The sequence below is a fragment of the Bombyx mandarina genome, chromosome 12 (genome assembly GCF_030267445.1).
Source record: "Bombyx mandarina strain Sakado chromosome 12, ASM3026744v2".
Classification (NCBI taxonomy): Eukaryota; Metazoa; Arthropoda; class Insecta; order Lepidoptera; family Bombycidae; genus Bombyx; species Bombyx mandarina.
Window position 1 is genome coordinate 13,819,660 of NC_143219.1, and position 25,097 is coordinate 13,844,756.

The 25,097-nt window shown below is 36.5% G+C and overlaps 1 protein-coding gene across 2 annotated transcripts in view; it reads left to right on the forward strand.

The window, feature by feature from the left end:
* LOC114251794 (ATP-binding cassette sub-family G member 4) overlaps positions 1 to 25,097 on the forward strand; it is a 51,623-nt gene that overhangs the window by 20,062 nt on the left and 6,464 nt on the right. For both annotated transcript variants that reach the window (XM_028186184.2, XM_028186183.2), the window contains 4 exons: positions 17,524 to 17,713; positions 20,981 to 21,128; positions 23,438 to 23,614; positions 24,690 to 24,831. In XM_028186184.2, coding sequence (XP_028041985.1) covers positions 17,524 to 17,713; positions 20,981 to 21,128; positions 23,438 to 23,614; positions 24,690 to 24,831 — 657 coding nt within the window. The remainder of the gene's footprint in view (positions 1 to 17,523; positions 17,714 to 20,980; positions 21,129 to 23,437; positions 23,615 to 24,689; positions 24,832 to 25,097) is intronic.

A 25,097-nucleotide genomic window follows, 5' to 3' on the forward strand; every position in this document is an offset into this window, starting at 1 on the left:
TATGAATGCGAAAGTGTATTTGTCCTTTTTTCACATCGAAACGAAGCAACGGATTGAGATGAGTTTTAACCGACTTCAAAAAAGGAGGAGGTTCTCAAGTCGAGTGTTTTTTTATTTTAAGTTAAGGTTTTATTTAGGCAAGGAGAATAACATAAACGGAAAATTCTTTCTTTTTGTCTTTAAAAAAATAATATGACAGCTTAGGAGAATTAATTAGAAGTTCTCTTTGACCACGAAGTCGCGGGTAACTACTAGTTAATTTATAATAAGGTAATCGATAAAGTAGCCCTGGTACTTAACAAATTAAAGAGCGGACGGTTAGCGTGGTATGAAGAGAAGATGCATGTGACTAGGAGATGAATGGAAATGGTAGTGCAAGGTAGAGAAGGAAGAGGTCGACCGAAGAAGACATGGATGGAGTGTGTGAAAGACGATATTAGAGAGAGAGGAGTGAGTGTTGAGATGATGGCTAATAGAAAGAGAATGGAAGAGAAAAATTCGCTATGCCGACCCCACCTAGTGGGATAAGGTGGAGAAAAAGAAGAAAGTCATCGATAGTTACAAGAAGGACAACAAAGGTCAGATATTGTACGGAGAGGCTACTGTGCAGTAGACTTACTATCGGAATACTGTTCGCTACTTGTGTATAAGAAAAAATATCTTGAATTTTTCGTTAGCGTGATCCAAGTTTTTTTCCGGATTCCTTCTGGTCTCTGTTTTTTTTTTATTGCCCTTGTACGTATGCATACGGCCCACCTGATGTTGAGTGGTTACCGTCGCCCATGGACTTCAGCAATGCCAGGGGCTGAGCCAAGCCGCTGCCTACCGCTTAATAGTCTCCACAAGCCTCGTTTGAAGAAGAACATGTCATAGCGCTCGGGAAACACCGTGGAGGGGAGCTCATTCCATAGCCGGATATGATAACTACCGTTACATAAATGTTGAATAATATGTTGAATCAATCGAGAAACCTTCTCGTTTCAATGATCACCAAATGTGAAATGTTACAAATAAACAAAATTTCGGACATCTTTTTTGATCACAAGAAAAAAAGGAAGCACCATCGTTCACAAGTTATAAAGTAATTTTTACTTTATACTAGTTAGAGAATATAGTTTTTCTCTGCTCAAATGTATCCATCGGGACAGGCGAGAGAGTATTTTTACTAATAAAAAACCGACAAATTCAATTAAAAAAATACAATGTTCTCGAAAATGATCTACATAAATTTTATGTTTCTAACGGAACAATGTTTTTTTCTTGCCATACCTTAAACCACTAACTAACCTTGGACGATCTTGTTAAACACCACATAAAATAAAAATAACAATACAATATTGTTTTCTCACATTTATCTACAAATTTTTCGAATTCAAATCCGTATTCAATTTGTCTACTTCATAATTATCAGATCGCGTATTGTTCTATATCAGAATGTTTGTGACGTATTAAGTTGTGTAGGATAAATAAGTTTTCATGGCCCGATGAAATTTGTGTTGAAGAAAGTTTTTGGTATCACCGATTTACGGTGGCGCGGTTGCGCGGCGAGCCACGAGTAGCTTCTGAGGCTCGGGACGACACCGGGTGACTTGTCCGCCAACGTAAGCGACAGCGGTTTGGCCCATGCCGAAATAGTGGGTAGTGCCAGTATGAAGGCAGGCTTCGTCTTCGGCACTAGGTGTCGGGGGTTTCGAGGGCAGCGCAATTGATTTTATTTTTTATTGCTTAGATGGGTGGACGAGCTCACAGCCCACCTGGTGTTAAGTGGTTACCGGAGCCCATATACATCTACAACGTAAATGCGCCACCCACCTTGAGATATTGAATTCGTCGTATTGATTGAAGTCGTCGTGGCCTAACGGATAAGACGTCCGGTGCATTCGTGTTGAAGCGATGCACCGGTGTTCGAATCCCGCAGGCGGGTACCAATTTTTCTAATGAAATACGTACTCAACAAATGTTCACGATTGACTTCCACGGTGAAGGAATAACATCGTGTAATAAAAATGAAACCCGCAAAATTATAATTTGCGTAATTACTGGTGGTAGGACCTCTTGTGAGTCCGCACGGGTAGGTACCACCGCCCCGCCTATTTCTGCCGTGAAGCAGTAATGCGTTTCGGTTTGAAGGGTGGGGCAGCCGTTGTGACTATACTGAGACCTTAGAACTATATCTCAAGGTGTGTGGCGCATTTACGTTGTAGATGTCTATGGGCTCCAGTAACCACTTAATATCAGGTGGGCTGTGAGCTCGTCCACACAGCTAAGTAATAAAAAAAAAAAAAAAAGATATAAGTTCTAAGGTCTCAGCATAGTTACAACGGCTGCCCCACCCTTCAAACCGAAACGCATTACTGCTTCACGGCAGAAATAAGCGGGATGGTGGTACCTACTCGTGTGGACTTACAAGAGGTCCTACCACCAGTAAAAACTTAGTTGTGCTGAGCCCATAGATATTTCGCTCTGGATAACTATTTCCCATCTTGTTAGGCCATCACGCTCGGAGAGTATGTAACAATGCATGCTCACGACACGCTATTATACTCAATGATAAAATCAGAGTTATGTAATCACTTGTGATTCTGTCGTGTTAAGGGTTTTCCTTATTAATAAGGATAAATAGGTTTCACATGCATCTGTATAGCACACAATATTAGTTGACGTCGGCAATTGTTTTGTGCGTGATAACCCAATCGTACATTAACCATTATGTCCATTGTCCTGTTAAAAGATAATTACTGTTTACATCAAGGGCAACAACACGTGCTTACGAAACTTAGTATCGCTTAGTTTTACGAAAGTTATTTGTTTAAGTGCCTAGTTAAAACAATTTAATGATTCCATAAATGCCCTGATAAGCGGCTTATTTATGTTTCAAAAAAAATTAAATACGACTAAATAATCGTTTTTTTTTTTGTTAATTGTCGTGAAACCGGACCTTAAATATAGTACTTTCCAACCACGGAAATTAATAAAGCTTGTTTACGTATAATACGGATGTGTTATGTTCTGTAAATGATTTAAGGCTTCGTCAAACAGAACGCGTAATTAGCGCGCGTCAGAGCGCTAAGCTGACGGCGCGCTATGACGCCGAGACGTGTTGTACTACTATAGTAACATACCGTCAAACAGAGCCCCAACGCTATAAGTACGCAACGCTCTGTCGCGGCGTTAGGGTGCTTTGACGTCAGGCGTTGTAATTTTTTACAAATTTTATTTTAGCTTCCGAGTGAATGTGTATTAAAATACTAGATAATGTCCGAAAAAATGATAGAAATAGTTAGAAAATACCCATGCTTATACAATGTCACATCTGAATCACTCGATTTCTTAATACTTTTAAATTTTCACACTGCTATCGAAAGGCACTACGATTTGGCGAGTGCGTTGCGTCAAGGAGCATTAGACTCATCTAGTCCATTGGGGTGACATGAAAAGAGCGCGACGTTAAAACGCGGCGCTAAGTACGCGTTCTGTTTGACGAAGCCTTAACACGCAACCGCAAATACAATTATTATTTATCCATATCTATACTTCTATACTAATATTATAAAGAGAAAAGATTTGTTTGTTTGTTTGTATTGAATAGGCTCCGAAACTACTGAACCGATTTGAAAAATTCTTTCACTGTTTGGAAGCTACACTATTCCCGAGTGACATAGGCTAAAAATTTTTTGAAAAAAATTAGGGATCCTTACTAAAACTCCAATAATGTAACCCAAGGTGTAAAAAAATTACCTAAAATATTCTTTACATCGCGTGCCCTGCGAAAACTATTGATTATAGAATAAAATAATGTTCTACGACTTGTGGAACACATTATTATTTATAAGAAGTGTCGCGACAGCAACTATTATATTTATGTCGCAATAAGTAAGTATTCTTTTATTTTTAAAAATAAAACAACGTCGTTGAAATTTTTGTTAAAGACCCGAGCGGAGCCGGAGCGGTTCGCTAGTGTTTAGAATAAATATAGCTTAAATATCTGTAAATGTATTGGTGATTATGTAAAATTATGGTACACACAAATGTGTTTTGTTTCTTTTCGTGGTGTAAGTGTATGTTATAATTTTCGCTTTACAGTAACATTATTTTTATACGGTCGGGTTTTTGTTTATTTATTTGATTATTTAAAAATATTGTTATTCGCGGACCATATTGAAATAATATTCTTCGTCACTTCCGCAACTAAAGCGGATCTAAAGATACCTCAAATGTTGAGATTCTTCAAAAGGCTTAAACTAAAACGTGCCAAAGAATTAGATATACATACGCACGAAAGCAATACTCTTCATCTTCAACCGTAAAAACAGGATGAAAATTACTTTTAATATAATTTGTCGGATGATATTTTAATATCGCATAAAGAAGAGTGCACTGTAGGATATTTCATTAACTCTCTGAGATGCCACATCGCTTGCGGTGACGTCATAATCCGTTCTCTCCATAACTCTCAAATGCCTTAGATTAACTGCTAACTTGTTTAGCTAACTTAAAAGTGGTTAATGCAATAGTAGCTCTACAAGAACCTATCACATTTTAAGTGTGCTTCAATATGTGATACTAGATGATGACCGAGCTTTGCTCGGTTTTTGTTTTGATAACGCCATCTTGTTGTGTCTTTAAAGCGGTTAGTTGCCCTCAATTAAGAAAAATAGTATTATTATTCGCCAATAGATGTCGGGAAGAGTTGATTACTGAAAACACGAATAAAACATTTTCTGATAATAAATCGTAGCTAGATCGATTTATCGCTCCCGAAATCCCCTGTATGCTAAATTTTATGAAAATTGTTGGAGCTGTTTCCGAGATTCAGATTATATATATACAAGAATTGCTCGTTTAAAGGTATAATATTATATGGTCTATATGATAAGTACTGTTACGCCGGTAAAAGTAACGCCATCTATCGCCGAACAGTCGAAGGAATATCGAAGGATCTAGTAGCATCTAGAACGCTCGAGAAGTACAACGTCATCTATCGTCAGACAGTGGAAACACAATACTCGACTTTTGTGGAATATTCTCGATGATTATAGGGATTTCGTCTCGACTTTAAAAGCGTTGCAGAGATGGCACGCCGTCAGTTAGTAATCGGAACCACTCGAAGCGAAACAGCGAACGTATCACCTGAAGCGAAGCGAAGCTAATTAAGAATTTTAAAGTTTTTATGATGTGTTTTAAGTGTTCTAAGTGCTAATACAGCGTTAACTTATAATTCAGTAGAATTTTATTTATCACGAACCCCAGCGCGTAACAGTACTACTGAAATGACGCATTGTACGGTTTATCGTATTAGATAAATTGCATCATCGTCTTTCTGCAGCGTAGATCTGTATAGTTAGAAGTTATATAAAAAAAAAACACTAAATATCTGTAATACTAAATCATAATGGGTCTTCCACCTCACGTCTTAAGATGAACGACGGTTTTCGACGACGATTCACTTGTGTCTTTTGCCTTCGCTCGCGAGTTGAGATCCAAAGGACCAACAAGTATTTGAGTCATCTGATACAGTGAACAAAATACACAACGCACTACGCAACCTAATAAAAATGAATGCACAATTTAATTGTTACGTCGAACCGGTTGTGTCGTTATCAACTGGACACTGTAATGTGGGTCGCGTCCGATCGTTTGTTTCGCATCTCGATTAAACAGTATTACGCATACGCGACGGACAAACATTATGTTCCTCTCACTATTAGATTAGTTCGGTCAAAGGTCCATAATATTTAAAATCGATAAAATTGGCTTCGGTGCCGTCGATTTGATTTTTTTTAATTTTTATTGCTTAGATGGGTGGACGAGCTCACAGCCCACCTGGTCTTAAGTGGTTACTAGAGCACATAGACCCACCTTGAGATATAAGCTCTAAGGTCTCAAGTATAGTTACAACGGCTACTCCACCCTTCAAACCGAAACACATTATTGCTTCACGGCAGAAATAGACGGGGTGGTGGTACCTACCCGTGCGGACTCACAAGAGGTCCTACCACCAGTAAAATGCCGCTTCAAACCCGTAACGCGTGAAGATTGAGATGAAGATTCTGATGATGAAAGACGTCGTTATGGAAATGTAATTGAAGGAAGAGGTGATCGCGAAGACGAAAAACACTGTAATGAAAAATCTGAATAGATGGATGCAATGATGGATAGAATGAAATATGTCAAACTAATTATACTCTATTCCAATTACGAAGTCCTATGAGACATATGTTATTATTATGTTATTGTGTGTGTGAATTAATTGTATAATGATTTAGATTGATTGTGTATTTTTTAAATGATGTTTACGACCATGAACAAAAATGATTATTATTTCAAACTAGCTGACCCGGCAGATTTCGTAGTGCCTCAATCGATAAAAAAAAAGACCTAAACTTTTGTATAAAATAAACTGAAAACAAACAAAAGGAATCCGTCCTATCACATCAAAGGAAATACAAAATTGTTTGTTTTTATATTATAATTCCGAGAATTTTCATATTTATCTACCTTTTAAACCTTCTCTGGACTTCCACAAATAATTCAAGACCAAAATTAGCCAAATCGGTTCAGCCGTTCTCGAGTTTTAGCAAGACTAACGAACAGCAATTCATTTTCATATATAGAGATATAGATCGTTCTACCTAGGCGGCACTGAAAATTTCGGGAATTAACGAAGTGACACAACATTACTATTTAAAAATGTATTCATTGCTTTTCGAAGTATTCTCCGCGAAATTTGACACATTTTTCCATACGATGGAACCAATCATTGAAGCAACCATTCCATTCGGAAGTTGGGGTCTCCAAAATGGCCGTTTTGTAGGCGTCCACAGCTTCTTCAGGTGATGAAAATCTCTGTCCACGCAATTTATTCTTTATTTTAGGGAAAGTATAGAAATCATTAGGGCTTAGGTCGGAGCTGTACGGCGGATGGTCTAATAATTCTATGTTGTCTTGCTCTAAAAACTCTTTTGTTCTGTGCGCGGTGTGAGAACTCGCATTGTCGTGATGGAGGATGATACGGCGGTTGCAGTTCTCTTTACGGAGTTCAGAAACGACCTGTGGCAAACAAATGCTAGCATACCATTCTGCATTAACCGTTCTTTGTCTCTCAAGAGGAATAGTCGTAACATGGCCGGTTTTGGAGACAAACGTGGCCACCATTTTTTTTGCAACACTCCGTGAACGAACAATTTTTGTTGGCTTTAACTCATTTTCGAATACCCAAACTCGTGACTGGTTTTTTGTTTCGGGTTCGTACGCGTGTATCCAGGATTCGTCACCTGATACAATGTTGTATACAGCATTTGAGGATCCTGCGTGGAATCTTTCGAGAGTTCTGACGCACCAAGTAACGCGAGCCGCTTTTTGCTCTTCACAGAGCGAATGCGGTATCCATCGGGAAAACAACTTTTTTACACCTGATTGTTCATGCAAGATTATTTGTATTTGACTCATGCCAATGTCTAAAGTTGCCTGAATTTCGCGGTATGTCACATGTCGATCTTCCTCAATCAGCTTACGCACAGCATCAACGTTTTCTTGGGTGACTGCAGTTTTTGGACGACCTTGACGGGGATCATCACTGAGCTTGACACGTCCACGTTGAAACTCAGCAAACCAGCGATAAATTGTGGTTTTGGATGGGGCTTCATCACCAAATGCAGAAATCATCCGGTCAACACACTGTTTTTGTGTTAAACCACTTCGAAAGTCATAATAAATCATCGCTCTTGAATTTTCTCGAGTCAATTCCATTTTCTCAACGACTAAACAAGTTTGACAAAACCTCGTGACAAGACCGAGAATCTTTTTTTAAATAAATAAATGGTATTCGATTTTTAAAACCAAGGAGTTTTCAATTAAAAAGATTTTAATGTGACAGGAACAGTGGAAATATTCCATTCCCGATACTTTTAGTGCAGCCCTCGTAAGAAGCGTTAAAAGGAACTTCGTAATTGGAATAGAGTATAGTGTTTCGATGATAGATACACACACAAATAGTATAGTATACTAGCTGTCCCGGCAAACATTGTTTTGCCATATATAAGATTTCTAGGGAATTTCTAGTGTAGAAACAAAAACTGACTTATTGTAAGTGTGTAAGGATGTGGTAAATGAGTGAAAGAGGCATGTAGCGCTGTGAACGTTGAGGGAATATATAATAAAAATAACAAAACCTCATTCAACCACATAATACCTCATTATAACAAACAAAAAATCCAAATAAAAAAAAAATGTTAGGGGGGACAACCCTAATCACTTAGGGGTATAAAAAATAGATAGTAGCCGATTCTCAGGCTTACTAAATATGCATAAAAAATTTCATGAGAATCGGTCAAGCGGTTTTGGAGGAGTATGGGAACGAACATTGTGACACGAGAATTTTATATATTAGATATCGAGAAGTGAAGGCTATTTTTTTAAGCGACATTTTTGCAACTTTACAAGAGGAGAGTTTAAAGTTTAAATTTTGGAAAGAATATCGTAAGAAAAAAAAACTTCTTCAGCTATTTCAATGGAGTAAACGTAATTGAACTTCTATTAAAATATATTGAACTCTTGATGCTAATACCAAATAAAACTCACCTTTAGTGACAAAGATAGATCTCGCATATTAAGCTAAATGTCGCTTAAGCCTTTCATTAAAAATTTAACACTACAGTACAATAATTGTATTAATTGACATTAATATCTCATAGATGTTTCACATAAGCTACAAGTTAATGGCGTAAATGCAATACAGTGAAATACAATTGTTCTTACTTTGTTAATTTTTGGTATTAGCGTAGCCGGGCAAGTGTTATTTAGAAACAAAACCTTTTGCTACAGCAACGCGTGGCTGGCTTTTCTTTTGCTAGTGCAATTATAATTTTAAGCATATCGGGACTAGTTGCAAATCAAATATCACTTCATAGTAGGTACTGCATAAATGTGCTTGTCTAATTGTGAGTGAACATAGTGCTTCTGTGTATTCTTTCCCACGCTATAATTCCATACGTGATTGTGTTGTATTATGATCGACCATCAAGCAGTCGTTATCGTGAAGTCACAGGCAATTAAATTTATGAGCTTTTAATTATACTAGTGGATGCCCGGTAGTCGAAATTCGACTATAGCTATAAGATTATCTATTATCTTTCTTCTTAAAACAAAACACTATGTGATTCATCTAAAACAGAGTTTTATTTATTAAATCCAGTTAATCTTTTACTTAACAAATATCAACTAATGAAATAACTATGTACTAACCTAAAACAGAGAATCGACAATTAAATGTTCATGCCTTTCCGTTCATTCATAAAGAGTTTTATTAAAAATGGTTGAATGTTTTTCTGATACCTACCTACATACCCAAATATTAATGGTTCTGTCAACTTCAACGTCAACACAAAGCTTACATAGTTAATTTAAATTATAAGTTTGAACATTAATAAGGGTCTATTGTCAAAGACTATCATAGACCTCTATAGTAACAAATTACGCCAAGGCTACACTATAGATAAATAATATTGAAGACAAACAATATTAATCTATTCTCAATTTGACCACAGACTATAACAATAAACAAAAGAGTATATGCGTGTGCGTGTCAAATACATGGTAGTGTGTGTCATATATTTTTTATTGACTTAATGTATTTTTACGCATAATAAAAAAAAATAGCTTTCTACACTCCTTCTTATAAACTATAAGTGTCAAAATTTTCATACTCCTCCGTTCGTCCAATTTTCGTAAAAAGGTTTTTTTTTCATTGCCTAGATGTGTAGACGAGCCCACAGCCCACCTGGTGTTAAGTGGTTACTGGAACCCATAGACATCTACAACGTAAATGCGCCACACACCTTGAGATATAAGTTCTAAGGTCTCAGTATAGCTACAACGGCTGCCCCACCTTTCAAACCGAAACGCATTACTGCTTCACGGCAGAAATAGGCGGGGTGGTGGTACCTACCCGTGCGGACTCACAAGAGGTCCTGCCACCAGTAATTACGCAAATTATAATTTTGCGGGTTTGATTTTATTACACGATGTTATTCCTTCACCGTGGAAGTTAATCGTGAACAATTGTTAAGTACGTATTTCATTAGAAAAATTGGTACCCGCCTGCGGGATTCGAACACCGTTGCATCGCTATATACGAATGCACCGGACGTCTTATCCTTTAGGCCACGACGACTTCGAAAAAGTTTTAAAAATCATTTTTGTTTGCGTTTTAAGTTAGGAATTTGTACAAATTGGTGTGCGCTTCAAATATACTCTCTACCACCTTGAGATAGGAATCAGGACGACTTTTGTTTATTTTGTAATCATGGGCCGATAATGCGGAAGTATGCTGTCGGTCCGTAATAGCAGAATTATAAGTGATAGATAGATCGAAGTAGCCGAGGTCGCTTATCCGTGTCTTGTGGTTACTAAACGGAATTGCTAACATCATAGATCGCGTAATATTTTGTCCTTCTCCCAGCGTAGTTGGTATTTTTTATTTATTTATTGCATAGTTGGGTGGACGAGCTCACAGCCCGCCTGTTGTTAAGTGGGTACCGGAGCCCATAGACTGGTGGTAGGACCTCTTGTGAGTCCGCACGGGTAGATACCACCGCCCCGCCTATTTCTGCCGTGAAGCAGTAATGCGTTTCGGTTTGAAGGGTGGGGCAGCCGCTGTAACTATACTGAGACCTTAGAACTTATATCTCAAGGTGGGTGGCGCATTTACGTTGTAGATGTCTATGGGCTCCAGTAACCACTTAATATCAGGTGGGCTGTGAGCTCGTCCACCCATCTAAGCAATAAAAAAATTAAAAAAACATGGGGTCTATGGGCTCCGGTATAATATGTTGTATTCAAGTTTAACACTATTTGCTATGTGTATGTGCATTACAATAGTTCTTATGTTCTATTTGTTATTTTAGCTGTTCTACACACACTCATCACTTTTAATTATTATTCTCATAATCCTCTCGCAGGTCTGCTGGAAGAGATTTCTTAAAGAAATAAGCAGTGCCTTTGTACATAATTTTCCTATTACTCTGTACTATGTCTTCTTTTTTGTGTGTACATAAATAAATAAATAAGACATCTACAACGTAAATGCGCCACCCACTTTGAGATATCAGTTCTAAGGTCTCAGTATAGTTACAACGGCTGCCCCACCCTTCAAACCGAAACGCATTACTGCTTCACGGCAGAAATAGGCAGGGCGGTGGTACCTACCCGCGCGGACTCACAAGAGATCCTACCACCAGCAATATGTTAAAGTCGCATTGAAATCGCTCGTTATATTAGTCTCCAAAAATGACTGTGGCGGTGTTCAAATTTTTAAAAACGTCTCTGTGGTGAACGTGATTTCCTTATTTAACCAATCGAATCAATAACAACGAATTAATTAATTAATCGATCTTTATTGTTTATGTCATTTAGAATTTCGAAAACGTCATGAGGCCATTAAAATTTTGTTTTGTATTAATCATATTAATAATCTGAAGTCGGTGATGAACCTTTGGCAGACTGTGATTGAAATGTTTGAATTTTCGATATGAAAACTTCTTTAGCACCGTCGCGATTTCAAAAGAGACATTAAAAGGAGACAAACATAATATACATCCATATGATTAAGAGGGACAGAGAACATGGCTTCGACTTTTGACTGTTCGAAAGACACATTTTGCCTTACTGTAACAAAAAAGAATATGCACCCTAAAAAAGTAAGTTCGCAAATTAAAAATAACCTTTTTATGTCTTAAAAATACGAAGTTCAGGTTTTTTTTTCACTGTTATAAGAGGATTGTTTTAACGTGCCTCTGACCAGACTTCATGATTTTAGGTCAATGGACCAAGTGCTGCATAGGTTATTATGACAAATTATGGCTATAGCTTTGACAGATGGACAACAAATTAATTCTATGGTGGTCCCATATATATGGAAATATTGAATCACCGGTCACCGTTCTCGTCGAAGGGTTAGACGAGTAAACAACCCACAGACACAACCCACTGAGTTTCTCGCTGGATCTTCTCAGTGGGTCGCGTTTCCGATCCGGTGGCAGATTCTGCCAAGAACTGCTCTTGCTAGGGCAACGTAACTTGTTAGCAACGTCCACAGGTTAGAGCCCCGTGAGCTCACCTACACGCCCGGTAAATCTAGTATGACCCCTCGATTTCACTAGAATAGGTAGGAAAACAAAAAATAATGAAATAGTATAAGTTAAATGTGACGTTGGGAACAAACGAGAATCATTTAAAAGAAACGTATTTGGGGTAAATTTTATTTTTGTTATTTTATATTTTTGTTAATTATTTTAGTTTTGGATAAAAATATCCTCATACACGTTTTCCTTTCCGAATTACATTAAAATGTCATTGCCAGACAGACTTCAATGAACTTTGAAACGTAAAAGGAATAATTGCAGTTATTTCGTTTATTATAAGGAAGGCTTCCTGGTTTTCCTCAAGCTTATGAACGCACTGTATATTTAACAGATTATAAAATGGCTTCATTAAAATTAAGTGTCTATTACTTTCAGTAATGCCTTTGCCTTTTAAAAGAATAATAAGATCTAATGAAGAATAAGAATAATAATAATAGAAAAGAAATAATAAAATCATAATTTTTCATAAGACGTTTCATATCTTACGTTAAGCCGCAGTTCATCCACAAAAACTGGTGTTTTGAATTCATCGTTTACCATCTGGTACACTCTGGTGTATACATTTAATATCACTTCACCAAGATTATTATTGTCTATTCATTCTTGAATTGTGCGAACAGTATGCGGCTGAGCATTCACTGCTACAAACCAAAGTCTTCGCCGATGAAGAGGGCGGAGGATATCACGCACTAAAGCTTCTCACATAGGGTCATCAGCAGTTAACTTTCCTCCACTAATTATTATTATTATTGAAACTATTTGAGTTCTTCAACGCACAGGTCCCTAAATCTTTCTTTATTGCATCGCCTGCCCTCTATGGTTTCAAAATTATGTAAATGTATCATTCTATTTTGCGTTTATCTCCCTATGCCTCGTCACCGGTCGCCGTCCTCGTCGAACCCGTCGCTCACGACGAAGGGCTCGACGAGCGAATTAACCCATAGACACAGCCCACTGAGTTTCTCGCCGGATCTTCTCAGTGGGTCGCGTTTCCGATCCGGTGGTAGATTCTGCGAAGCACTACTCTTGCTAGGGTCATTGTTAGCAACTCTCTGGTTTGAGCCCCGTGAGCTCACCTACAAACGTTAGGGTGAAGCTGAAATAGCCTCTCAAGGCTATCAGCATAGGTAGGAAAAAAAAATGCCTTGTCAACTCAATTTGTATAAACGAGTTTAACTAAAATTAAAACAATTACCTGAATTATGAAGTACATTTTATTTTGTATTAATTAGAGCTAAAATGAGACTAAATAAAAGCATAAAAACCAGTCAGCAATGTGACTAAAACAACTGGTGGTAGGACCTCTTGTGAGTCCGCACGGGTAGGTACCACCGCCCCGCCTATTTCTGCCGTGAAGCAGTAATGCGTTTCGGTTTGAAGGGTGGGGCAGCCGTTGTAACTATACTGAGACCTTAGAACTTATATCTCAAGGTGTGTGGCGCATTTACATTGTAGATATCTATGGGTTCCAGTAATCACTTAACACCAGGTGGGCTATGAGCTCGTCCACACACCTAGGCAATAAAAAAAAAAACAAGAATTTCAGTCTTTTTTATTGATTTTATGGTATATTAACCACGTTTGGTTAGGGTAATTCTTTTCAATAATGATATTTGAAAGAAAAATCTTTGTCAGTGCATTACAAGCAGGTTGCCCATCGTGAGCTGTGGTCAAACACGTTACGTCTAAATAAGTATGATGCAAATGAGCCCTCCCGATTTCATATAACGTAAAGAGATATCTCTAAACATTGTGTAAGTCAAATATTCCACAACTCGAACTGAGTAACCTATGCATTCCAGTTTGAACGAATATTTGTTGTTGATGGACCTGATGACTGGCCATATCGAATAAAATAAATTGAGGGGACGAGGCGTTGGTTCATGTAGATTGGACCCAAACTTTAGCTTGGACGCACATTGGACGTCCGTGTGTGCCCGGTGATCGACCTTATAAAATCTCAAACTGTAAGGTTAAGGGTCGGATGTTAGCTTCAGAATAGGCATAGGAACGTCCAGATCGACTTGCAATTTGGCCTTACAGGCTGTTAGTGTCGCGACTTAAGTCATGATAAATTACATAAGTAACTACTATGAATGTTTTTTATAAAAAAATGACCACTATTGGATCTCTATCGAAAGAATAGAATTTAAATAAAAAACATCGACATTTGTAAATATTTTAATTGTTTTTATCATTCACAACCGTAATCCATTATAATAAAAAGTATTAGTTACCTAGTATTGTTATCAAAAATATATAATATATTACCCAAAAATATAAAGAGTTTTTTGGATTTATGGTTTAGAATCTTTAAATTCTAGGGGATGGGTTATTTGTCATATAACGTCTTATGACGTCACCGACAAACGAAAAATTTTCTCAACACCCGCACTCTTCGCACCCATATTTAAAAACGTCAATCGTTTTCATTAGATTGTCTTAATTTACTGAACGGGCTCGCGTTCCATCTGGCGTTAAGTGGTCATCGAAGCTTATAGCATCACTCGTTCAGTTTGATCAATTTAAAAATTCAAACTCTGGGAATGATCAGGATAATTTCCAGCGTAACAGGTTATCAGCGTTGTCTTTATCTTTATCTTTGTCTTTATCTTTGTCTTTATCTATATTTGTACTAACAATAGTATGCTGTTCAACCTCCATTGTTTCTGTGTGGTGTTTCATTTTGGTGTTATTTTCTTAACGAGGTCGAAATAAAACGTAATCTACACGAAATTACAACGGCAGCAACTCGAATCGTATTAATCTATAACTCATCAGTAATTTATTTTAGTGTTATCTGTTAAATTGATTGATAAGTTTTATCGGTGCATTGTAATCAAAGCCAAATACATTATCGGTGATTCGGTTTAGCAACAAATCTTTTATGGAATGTTTTTTTTTTTTTAGAAGCGTTGTTGGGCGCATTGTCTCACTGGCCATTTCGTTTTAGACTCTTTCCTGAAAGTATAGACAACGAATTAAAAAAATAGTCTCTAATTCATTGTGATAAAGTCAAGCCTTTCAAATCGAAACGCTCCACAAAAAAATAAACATCATTGTTGGACCAACCTTTTTTTTGGACGAACCCTATCACCAAAATTTCATTTGTTTTATTTATTTATTGCTTAGATGGGTGGATGAGTTCACGGTTCACCCACCTTGAGACGTGAATTCAAAATTTTAATTCTATAGTATGGGGTGGCCAACATGATTAGAACCAATATCTACTGTCTACTGACGAAACACTGCGATCTGTCAATGACATTTCTCGAAATTTAATGCAACAATGTAGTTCCGTATACAAATAAGTAGTATATTTTCTTTTATTAAAAAGATTAAAATAAGCTAACGAGGTAACGTAGCCAGTATCTTGGGAACTGTGCCTCCTTCAAGCGCATTGGAAGATTTGTTCTACTGTGTGAGTTGATTTATGTTAAATTATTTTGATTTGCTATTTATTAAAAAGTCTTAACTTGGAAGGGTTAAAAAAACCAAAAGAAAAAAAAACTTGAAATTATATAACAAAAGCGAACTATTGTGTAGAAAAGAGACATAAATAATGTGACGTAATGGTCATTAAAAATGATACAAGATGAAGATGATGCGTGCATAATGATGATTGGTGATTACGTTGCGCAGTCTGTTCTATGTATGTATATTTTTTGCCTTTCCACGATCGACTGAACTAATAGCCATGATCTATGGGGTTGGCCATTCCTGTTATAGAACAACGGCTGCCACATTTTAAATCGAAATTACTTCGCGCAAAATATGGACCCCGCCCATATTTGGTATTTGGCTTGGTGGTAGTCGTTGTGTGGGACTCACAATACGCCCTACCAACAGTAATTATTATCAATTGATATATGTATGTACTACTTTGTTTCGCTGTCACTATGCTCAATCCGGACCATTGCAAACGCAAATAACCTTCTCTTGACCGATAACAGTCTAAAAATCCCTAAAACACTTGAATTGAATAAATATGTTGCCATTGAATTATAAGGCTTCGGTCTATTGTAAATACGTTTGCATTCCGGTCGGATTACACACAGCACTGGACTATCAACTTGCTCAGACCCAGTTTGTTGTTGTTGATTACTATCGAAACTGTCGCAATAATTTTCAATTGTTCATAAATTGCTCATTAAATTCTTTCAATATCAACTATTGGTTCGTTTGGTCCAATCTTGAAGGATATTATGTAATAAGTACCATATTGTCTTCTCGCATTAATACGGTATAATCTGAAAACGTACTAAATTTTAAAAGAGAGTGTTTTAAAGGTTTAACATCTGATATTTTTAATATTAATCATCTTTGCAACATTATTTTTTTAGTTTTTACCAGTTCCATTATCTGTATTTTAAAGTAAGATAAAATTATGTATTAATTTTGTTAATAGTAGTCAAAATATAGGTAAACAAAAAAAAAAAGCTAAAACTAAACTACGCTCTTTTGACAATATTTATAAGAAAAATACTGGTGATACCAAATGATTCCGCATATTAACTAAATTTCGAATATTTTTGGAAATTGCACACTTTTAATGCGAAAAGACGATATCATGTTTCATAGTAGGCGGAACTTTAATCTAAAAAAGGTTTACGGGCTCATATACACGATCGTATTCTATTTCGTCGTAAAGGACATCAACTGTTACTAATTTATAAATAACATCATTAATATTAAACTAGAATATTTTAACGTATTAATTATATTCTCAATAATTAAAATAAATTTAATTTAAATTCAATTAATCAAACTCAATAGATACAGTGACGATGTTAAAATATTTATAAAACAAGAACTTTTAAAGTTTATATTAAAAATGTTCTATGTTTTTATTCTCTTCAGTAGACCAGCAATTTCTTGAACACTTCATAAAGGGATTTCTCTGGTTGCATTCAACATTAAGAACGTTTGATTCACTATTTCTCATTACTGAATCTACCTTTTAATAATTAAATATTGCTTTGTTTTATAAAGCATATAGAATGTTTTTAGACCAAATGGACCGTAAATGCAATTTTTATTTTATTTATTGCTGAGATGGTTGAACGAGCTCACAGCCCACCCGGTGTTAAGTGGTTACTGGATAGATATCTACAATGTTAATGCGCCACCCACTTTGAGATATAATTTCTAAGGTCTCAGTATAGTTACTGTGGCTGCTTCACCCTTCAAACCGAAACGCATTACTGCTTCATGGCACAAATAGACAGGGTGGTGGTACCTACCCGTGCGGACTCACAAGAGGACCTACCATACCACCAGTAAAAATTACGCAGTACAATGAAAAGTCTAAAGATAGATTATTCCGCCACTCTAAAGAGTGGGTTCAAACGAGTTCTGTCACGATGATTATTTTCGTCACCAGGACTTCCGGTATGGAGGGTAGTATAACGGTCAACGGTATGGAGCGTAACCTGTCCAGTTTTCGGAAGCTGTCCTGCTACATCATGCAGGATAATCAGCTGCACGGCAACCTAACTGTCGAAGAAGCCATGGGCGTGGCGACATCCCTCAAGCTGCCAAGTTCCACTACGAGAGACGAAAAAGAAATGCTGGTGAGTCAACATAATCAAAAATGAATGAAATAACTTTGGACTAGTTACATTTTTTTGGTATTTTTATTATGACTAAGTGGTCCCGCAGTAGTCGAAATTCGACTTTAATTAATTTAAATTATAAATTTGAACATTATTATGGTTCTATTGTCAAAGACATAAACTTCTTTATTCACAGATTTCACCAAGATTACACTATAAACAAATAATATTAAAGACAAACAATACGTATTAATCTATTCTCAATTTGACCACAGACTTTAAATAATAAAAGTTTGATAATAAACAAAGTATACATGTATTTAAGTGTGTGTTTGTCAAATAGATGTTAGTGTGTGTAATGTTTTTTATTGATTTAAGGTGTTTTTTATGCATAATTTAAAAAAAAAATTTACATTCTGCACTCCTTCTCTATCTTCTCTATAAGTGTGGGAAATTTCATACTGCTCCGTTCGCGCAATTTTCGTAACAAGGGGTATAAAGTTTTTGCTTCACGTATTTAATATATACCTAGTCAGGTCATAAATTCTGTCACATGTTTAATGTAAAATAATTGAAACAAGTTTATTCATTATGTAACCATTCATATACCAAAATGAACTTAACAAAACATAGATTCTTATGACACTAAAGTTTATTCAAAATGACCTCCGTGATTTTGAATACAGGCCTTCAATCTGCGCGGCCAGTCGTCTATCGCAGCACGAAAGAGGTCCATGTCAATATCGGCGGCTGCCTTAATCAAGGATGCCTTGAGTGACTCCAAATTGGGATGAGGCTTTGAACACACCTTTTCCTCCAAGTGTTGCCATATCTTGTAATCTAACGGATTCAAATTTGGACTGGAGGAGGGCCAGTCTTCGTGCCGGATCAAGTCGATTTCACGCGCCGCCAGCCAGTCTTGTGTGCTCTTCGCTCTATGAGCTGGCGCCGAATCTTGTTGGAATACCCAGTGCCTGTTATTGAACATGGTATGAGAAACAGGTTCCACAAGGTTCGTCAGGACTGTATTTTGATACAACTGCATTCGTTTTTACACCTTTCTCACAAAAATGTACCTCTGTTAAGCCCCAATAAGAAACTCCCAACCATACCATGAGCGAGGATGGAAAATGACCTCGTTGGACACGCGGAATACGGTTGCTCGCTTCTTCACTACTGTGTGCGTACACCTTATCATTTTGTTTGTTGTAGCTCTCTTCTACGGTAAAAATTTTTTCATCCGAAAAAAGAATTTCCCGATATTTTTTTCCCGCGTACCGCTTCAACAAAGCGCGGCATCTCTTCAGTCTCAGGTCCATTAGACGAGCATTCAAACGATGTCCTGTTTTTCTTAGATATGCCCGAAGTCCTAAGTCTTCATTTAACACCCTTTTCACCGTGGTTCTGCTTAACCCCATCTGAAGGGCCAACAGTTTCTGCTTACGTTTGGGATTTCTTTGAATTCGCGCCTTCACAGCTTTTATCACTGCTGGAGTCCTAACAGATCGAGGGCAACCACTTCTTGACCTGTCATCTACACTAGAGTTTTCACTGTATCGTTTGATGGTACGATAAACGAATCTTTTGGTTATATTCAAATTTTTCAGTATGTTAAAAATTTGTATTGGCGCATAACCGCAACGATGCAACGCAATAACTGCAACACGGTCTTCTTTAAGCGTCCACTCCATATTTAAAAATGAGTAAAATTCTAAAAGTATACATTTTTTATTTTCATGAACAATTCTAAATTCGAATTCAATAAACTTTTTTGTGGTCAGCATTCTAAAAGAAAAGTTTTTACTGTGTGACAATACTTATGACCTGACTAGTTAGATATATTTTTCTATGCACGTATAAGTAGAGTTTAAATGAATGAATCCATAGCTCGTGTTGATAGCCTCGACATTTTCTATTACTAACGCGTTGCCCGCCACGCGTATGCCATTTTCGGCCCAGTCTCAAACTATCCGTCTCGTGTATAGTATTAATATTAATACCCAACGTGACCAGCTCGATATGCGTTAAGAAAAAAAATACACCGATCTATTCGTTCGCAGATTCTCACTCAATGTTTTTATCTTCAAACTGTATCATAGTTTTACGTCACATAATATGTCAAAACAGGTATCATAATTGAATAATAATATAAGAATTATTAACATTAATGTGCCTTCACCAAGTTTCGACCGGTTTTTTTTCGAGTTAATAAGACCGGTGCGGGCAAGTTTTTTGTTTAGATTTCAATCTCAGTTGAATGTCTCAATCGGCCTTAAAAAAGGCGTAGGGGTTTTGGAAAAAGACAACAGTGTTGTTTTTATAATATGTTCGAAGTCTTCGTGGCCTAAAGGATAAGACGTTCAGTGCATTCGTATCTTGCGATGCACTGGTGTTCGAATCCCGCAGGCGGGTACCAATTTTTCTAACGGAATAAGTACTTAACAAATGTTCACGATTGACTTCCACGGTGAAGGAATAACATCGTGTAATAAAAATCAAACCCGCAAAATTATAATTTGCGTAATTATTGGTGGTAGAACCTCTTGTGAGTCCGCACGGGTAGGTACCACCACCCTGCCTATTTATGCCGTGAAGCAGTAATGCGTTTCGATTTGAAGGGTGGGGCAGCCGTTGTAACTATACTTGAGACCTTAGAACTTATATCTCAAGGGGTGCGGCGCATTTACGTTGTAGAAGTCTATGAGCTCCAGTAACCACTTAACACCAGGTGGGTTGTTAGCTCATCCACCCATCCAAGCAATAAATAAAAAAAACAGGAAAACTCTTAATCCAAAGTATTCTAAATACCACGTTCAAGATAGTGTGTTAGGTTCAAAGTTTTCTAATTAGGCATGTGTGCGTGCTCACGAATTTTCCAAAATTTACGTTTGACTTAGAATTTAACTACATGAAATTAATTTATATAATATATATTAGTCGTACTCGCCCGCTTCGCTGCGCATTTAAAATTAACATTTTTATTTATTGTCATTATTATTAGGGAGTCCAACACTCATATAAATATTAGCCTATCCATTAAGTACATGTATTTTCTACACGGATACCAAGTTTCAAGTCAATCGGATGCATGGTTCAGTAGTTATAACGGAACATCCGTAAAAACCACTGTGGATTTATATATTAGTATAGATATGGAGATTTATGGAGCAATAGAGATTTAGCTACATCGTCTGAAAGGTAAGTTTTGGATGTGGTCTATCAAAAATATAAAAATCTGCATATACGTCGCGTCGCGAATAATGTGGTGGTTTTCTTCTTTCCCAGACCGAAACGATCCTCCACACCCTCAGCTTGATGGAACACCGTAAGACCATGACTTCGAACCTGTCCGGGGGTCAAAAGAAACGTCTCTCCATCGCTCTGGAGCTGGTCAACAATCCACCTATTATGTTCTTCGATGAGCCTACATCAGGTGCGAAAGCTCTCTATCTTCATTCATTATCTTTTCAAACTTTTATAACTAAAAACAATTGTGGGAAGACAAAACAGTTAAATACTATTATTACCTTCTATCTTTGTCTATCTTTGTGTGTGTTGTCAGTGATTAGCGTTATAATACTCTTTGGTAAGAATAGCCGATATTGAATTATGGGTATCGAAGGAATACTCCTGCTAACAAAAATAAATAATGGTTTAAAAAACTAACAAAATACGCTTTCATAGAAAATCCAACTAAAAAATAGAAAATAAATTTTAATAATTTTTAATTAAAAATAGTGTAAGAAAAAATGATTTTATTGTAAAAAAAAGCGTGGGGTGCATGGTACCAGTAGTTATAAATATTTTATAAACAGATTTATAAATATTTTATATTATTATATTTAGAGAATATTTTATAACCCTTCTACTCATGTAGAAGCTTCGATCAATAATACTACTAGATTCGCGATTAGCGCTTCAAAAACGGCCCGAAAAATAAGACCACAAATAAATTTGTGGTCTTATTTCAAATTAGTATGGTCCAATCATAGCCAACACTAAGACGTCAAAACGCTGCAATGCGCGTTCAAAAACTGAGTAAAAAGCCACCGTAACACCAAGGTTTTGGAAGGAATATCTATTTTTGGTAAATTTATATTATTAAGTGTTTTTCATAACATAATAAACACAATTATATTGTAAATAAAACACAATTTACGAATATTGTAATTGTTTGGCCAATGTTTGCAACAAGGCACCAACTATTGTAACAAACATCACCTATTCTTGGACAGGGAATGCATAGAGTAGTTTTGTTATTTTATAATGTTATTTTTGTTTGTAGATTTCCTAGTAGCCCCTTGTCGCTGTGCACAATGGATATATATTGTCGCGAAAGAAAGAGGAGAAGAAATATAGAACCCTTATAAAAATTCTAGAATTGTTCAATGGTGGTGGCAAATCAATGCAAAAAAGTATTAAAAAAACTTTATATGTATGTGTAAATATTTTAAGCGTATATGCTGAAAAGGATTTGTTTTCTGTGGGAAACGAACACAGCCATAAAATAAGCCTAAATTAAACTGATTATAGAAAAATTCATTGATATAAGATTACATTATATTTGTAAAAAAGAAACCGCACATATAAAAATGACTTCTAAAAGACAGCTTTATAACAAACTGAATCTGTTTAAAGGTAATTAAATCTACATTATTGTTTTAATTACTTCTGTATAAAGAATACGTGGAAAACATGTTTCGTGTTTCCTTTCATATTTTTTTTACTTTATTCAATTTTATTTTTTATCACCTATTTGTTGTAATAGGGCCAATGTAAAATATTATCTACTACTTTTTTGAATCGGTCAAAAATAGTTGCGACCATACAAAACAAACCTAAAACAAATATGTATATTCTGCAACTCTATGTCTTTCAATACTTACTGTGTTCTGAGCATTGAAATGTAATACCAAGAACTACATCTAGTTCCACAATACAATAAGCACGAAATTTTAAACAAATATTTTGAACCTTATAAATTAGGTTTTAAGTATCATTTTAGAATAAATATTTTTGTACTGATGACTTTTTTGTTCAAGTGACATTTTAAATTTATTCCATAATATTCTTTTTCTGACGAAAGGACCTAAATACATATATTTTGCAATAGTAATTAAACTTTATGTTTAAGTATTAAGGTTTATAATAAACTGAAGTCGTTAACATTATTAAACTTTTTTCTAAGAAATGAAGATGTTTTCGTGTCTGCAAACGTGGCCACTGGAGCGTCTTATTTTTGTTCCTGATCCTTAATCTAGTACTATTATTGATCGAAGTGTAGAAGGGTTATTTTGACAATATCCTGAAAAGCACCCCACGCTAAATCATTTTTTCTTACACTATTTTTAATTCAAATTTAATAAAATTTATTTTCTATTTTTAATTGGATTTTCTATAAAAGCGTATTTTGTTAGTTTTTTTAAACTTTTATTTATTGTTAATTTTTTATTTGAATTTAATTTTTTTCTATATTTTTTTAAATATTGAATTGTCCTTAATAGTTATTCCAAATTTCGAGTTAATCCGACGTTTTGAAAGGGGTCAAAAAATCATGTTTAAAGATTCCGTTACAAACATACATACATCTGAAGCTAATAAAAGCGTATTAAAAAAAAAACCCAAAATAAGTCACTTTTCACACCAAAGTTCATTTTAAATTTCATCTTAATTTCTTTTGAATGGTCTTAATCTGTCATCATAATAATATGTTTTTTCTTCATTATCCGCTTTCGTCCAAAGGTCTGGACAGTTCTTCGTGTTTCCAATGCATCTCGCTGCTAAAGACGCTCGCCAGCGAGGGCAGGACCATCATCTGCACCATCCACCAGCCCTCCGCCAGGCTGTTTGAGAAGTTCGACCATCTGTACACGCTGGCCGACGGGCAGTGCGTGTACCAGGGCAGCACCGGGAGATTAGGTTCGTAAGGCGTCACGGATACAGTCGCTCCATCAGATCCAATAACCTTTGCATTAGACGCCTTCAGCTCTAACAATAGGAGCAGGCTTAGGGAACAGGCGAGTCGCGAATCCGATCCGGTAGTAGATTCATTCGCGAAGCAGCTGCTCTTGAGTTGTTAGGTCTCCTTTGGAGGCGCTCGGGCAGTTGTTAGCAAATCCCACCTCTCTTGGCTGAACCTTTGCTCACCCACCTGTACTGGTGAAACTGGAAAGGCCTCCGGGCCACCAGCAATCCTTCAATCATAAAAAATATATGATTCAGTCGCTAGAGTCGGGACGCTCACGTAGCGACATCTATACGTCGCGATAGGAACTTTTAAAAAGCAAACCTTAAGACCAATGACCCTCGTCGTAAGTACTGCGCTAAACTCATTCGTTCGTTGTGTTACAAAGCGTTGTGTCGACGCACTATCGACCTTGGAGTTTGATGTCGAAGTCTCAATTTCGTTTAAACAAATTCCAGTACAGTATTATCTCTTTATGTTAAAGACGGGACGGAGGTAGTACTTTGAGCTTCGTATAACGTTATCGTGTCTCGTATCAAGGGCGGATAGTGGTGACCAGTCACCATCAGATGTGGCGTGGGCTTTTCTGCCTACTAGTAATCTCTATTCCAATTACGAAATCCTATTTGACAGATGTCAATAATCAAGTTGTACTAGTAAAGTACCACTATAGTCGATACTCGTCGATACTCGAACTATTATACAATAATTAAATGCTTTAAATATGTAGAAAATAGGAAATAGGGAAATAGGGGGGGATAGGTCAAAGACAGAACCTAAAAAAAATAATCATACAAATCTTTATTTAGAGACAAATTGATTAAATTTTATTGATTTGCGGTTTCTGAAAATTTACAAAAGTCCTTTATTAAAAATAAAATATAGGATAGGTATTATGTTACTATCATCTACAGGAGCAATTAGAAACTAATCGAAGCGTAGCCATCTAGTGGCCGACGCCCGTAAACATTTTTGTTGAGTGCTTGCGTTGCTTATCTATTACTAATTATTACTAATGTATTATTGCAGTCGACTGGCTTGGCAGTCTGAAGCTGCAGTGCCCTTCTTACCACAATCCGGCTTCGTTCATAATCGAAGTATCCTGCGGCGAATATGGCAACAACACCGGGAAACTGGTGCGAGCTATTGACAACGGAAATAATGATATAAGGTACGTGTTATTGCCATTGGAAGCAGACGACCATATGGTCACATAATGGTGAGTGGTTACCGTCGCCCAAGGACAACAGCAACGCCACGGACACGATTGCCTGCTGTTGATCACGTTGCGCTAACTTCATTTGACAAAGGACATATCGTAGCGCTCTGGAAACCCGTGGAGCGATTTCATTATAAAACCGAACGGTGCGTGGCTAAAATTTCTAGAAAACGTTGGAAATTTAATTCGTGTTTGTCTTAACGGAACACCAATAACAA